General features: G+C 42.1%; 1 protein-coding gene across 1 annotated transcript in view; it reads right to left on the bottom strand.

Annotated features, from left to right (window-relative positions):
* The window catches only part of Muc19 (mucin 19, oligomeric), a gene marked incomplete at its 3' end in the record, with an annotated part of 63,660 nt that overhangs the window by 4,089 nt on the left and 58,144 nt on the right, over positions 1-1,427 (bottom strand). The window contains 3 exon segments of the mRNA XM_029562376.1: positions 205-343; positions 663-814; positions 1,089-1,189. Coding sequence (XP_029418236.1) covers positions 205-343; positions 663-814; positions 1,089-1,189 — 392 coding nt within the window.

Raw genomic sequence — 1,427 nt, 5'->3', positions numbered from 1 at the left:
ATAAAATATATCCATAATTAAGCAGGTTTGGTAGCACATGCCTTTAGTCCCAGCACTCAGAAGGCAGAGGCAGGTGGATCTCAGTGGGTTCAAGGCCAGGCTGGTCTACATAATGAGGTCCAGACCTGCTGGGGCTGTTTTAAAAAAGACCAACTATAATACACAGACCACCACACACACACACACACACACACACACAATTACCTCAAGAAAGGTATACTGGCAGAGACCATCAAAAGTGTAGCTTTCTCCATCAAAGGTTCTAATGTGCCCTTCCCCATAGATGTGGCAGGTCGTTTGACACGCATTTTGGGTACAGTTCCAAGATCCCTTTATGGAAGTACTAAAAGGAGAAAAATGAAAGAGTGTGGTGATTATGCCATGATTCACTTATTTTTATTATTTTTTCTAAAGAATCATAAAATGTATCTTGGCTTAATTTTTGTAGGTGTCTCCATTACCTCCATCGATTATATGTAATACTATACAAAGTTTGTTTTTTTTAAAAAAATAGTATTCTCTCCTAACTTAAGTTGGCCACTATTTTTCCCAAATAGCTCTAGCTAGGTATGATGTCCTGGTTCCCACACAAACTGAAAGCCAGCTCTACATTTCCAAACACCCCAAGCAAAGGAACGTGGGTTTGACCCATTATCACGTACCACTCGTTGCAGCCAACGGAAGTGACACTTCCTTGTTCATACTCTCGTTCTCCGAAAGAGCAGGGGCAGTCATCAGGAAAGATGCATGTCTCTTTAGAATTTTGAACCATTCCTGCTGGACAGTAGCACCCACGTTTGCAAGGCAAGTCCCCCTAGAAGGAAACATTCAGAACCGACACCCTGAGACACTGTTGTCATGTCACATCATCAACAGCCAAGACAAATGCGTAAATGTGCCAACTCTACGTATTGTAATAAATTGCCAAAATTCGGCAAGTCAAAACAGCTCACGTACGTGCATGTGCGCACACACACTTATGCACGTGCTTGCGTGATCTAATTATTTTTCTTATAAATGTAGTTTCTATCAACCCTGAAAAACATGAAAAGTTTCAGAAGGCTCCACTCTAATGCCATGTTATTTACCTCAAAAGCAGGAATGTTCTGGGTGCCACAGGTTTTATCAGTCCGTCTCTGAGCCTTGGGATCCTTGCAATCTACATACTCAGCCCCTCCTGAACAATTTTCTGCAAGACAAAAGAAGTTGCTGTTAACCAAGAACTCTTGATCTAGTTTGACCTTTTATCCACACTTATAAGAAGTGGGGTATGGTGGCACATGCCTATGACCCCAGCACTCAGGAAGCTGAGCCAGGAGAATTACTGTGAGTTCAAGACCAGCCTGGTGTGCTTAATGAGACCTGACCTCAAAAGAAATAAAGAATGGAGGGAGATAGGGAAGAAAAGAAAGAGAAAAAGAAGGAGG

Source organism: Nannospalax galili, unplaced genomic scaffold (assembly GCF_000622305.1).
Source record: "Nannospalax galili isolate Female #2095 unplaced genomic scaffold, S.galili_v1.0 scaffold1355, whole genome shotgun sequence".
Classification (NCBI taxonomy): Eukaryota; Metazoa; Chordata; class Mammalia; order Rodentia; family Spalacidae; genus Nannospalax; species Nannospalax galili.
Note: the sequence above shows the minus strand (reverse complement) of the source record. Positions and strands in the feature narration are given on the sequence as shown.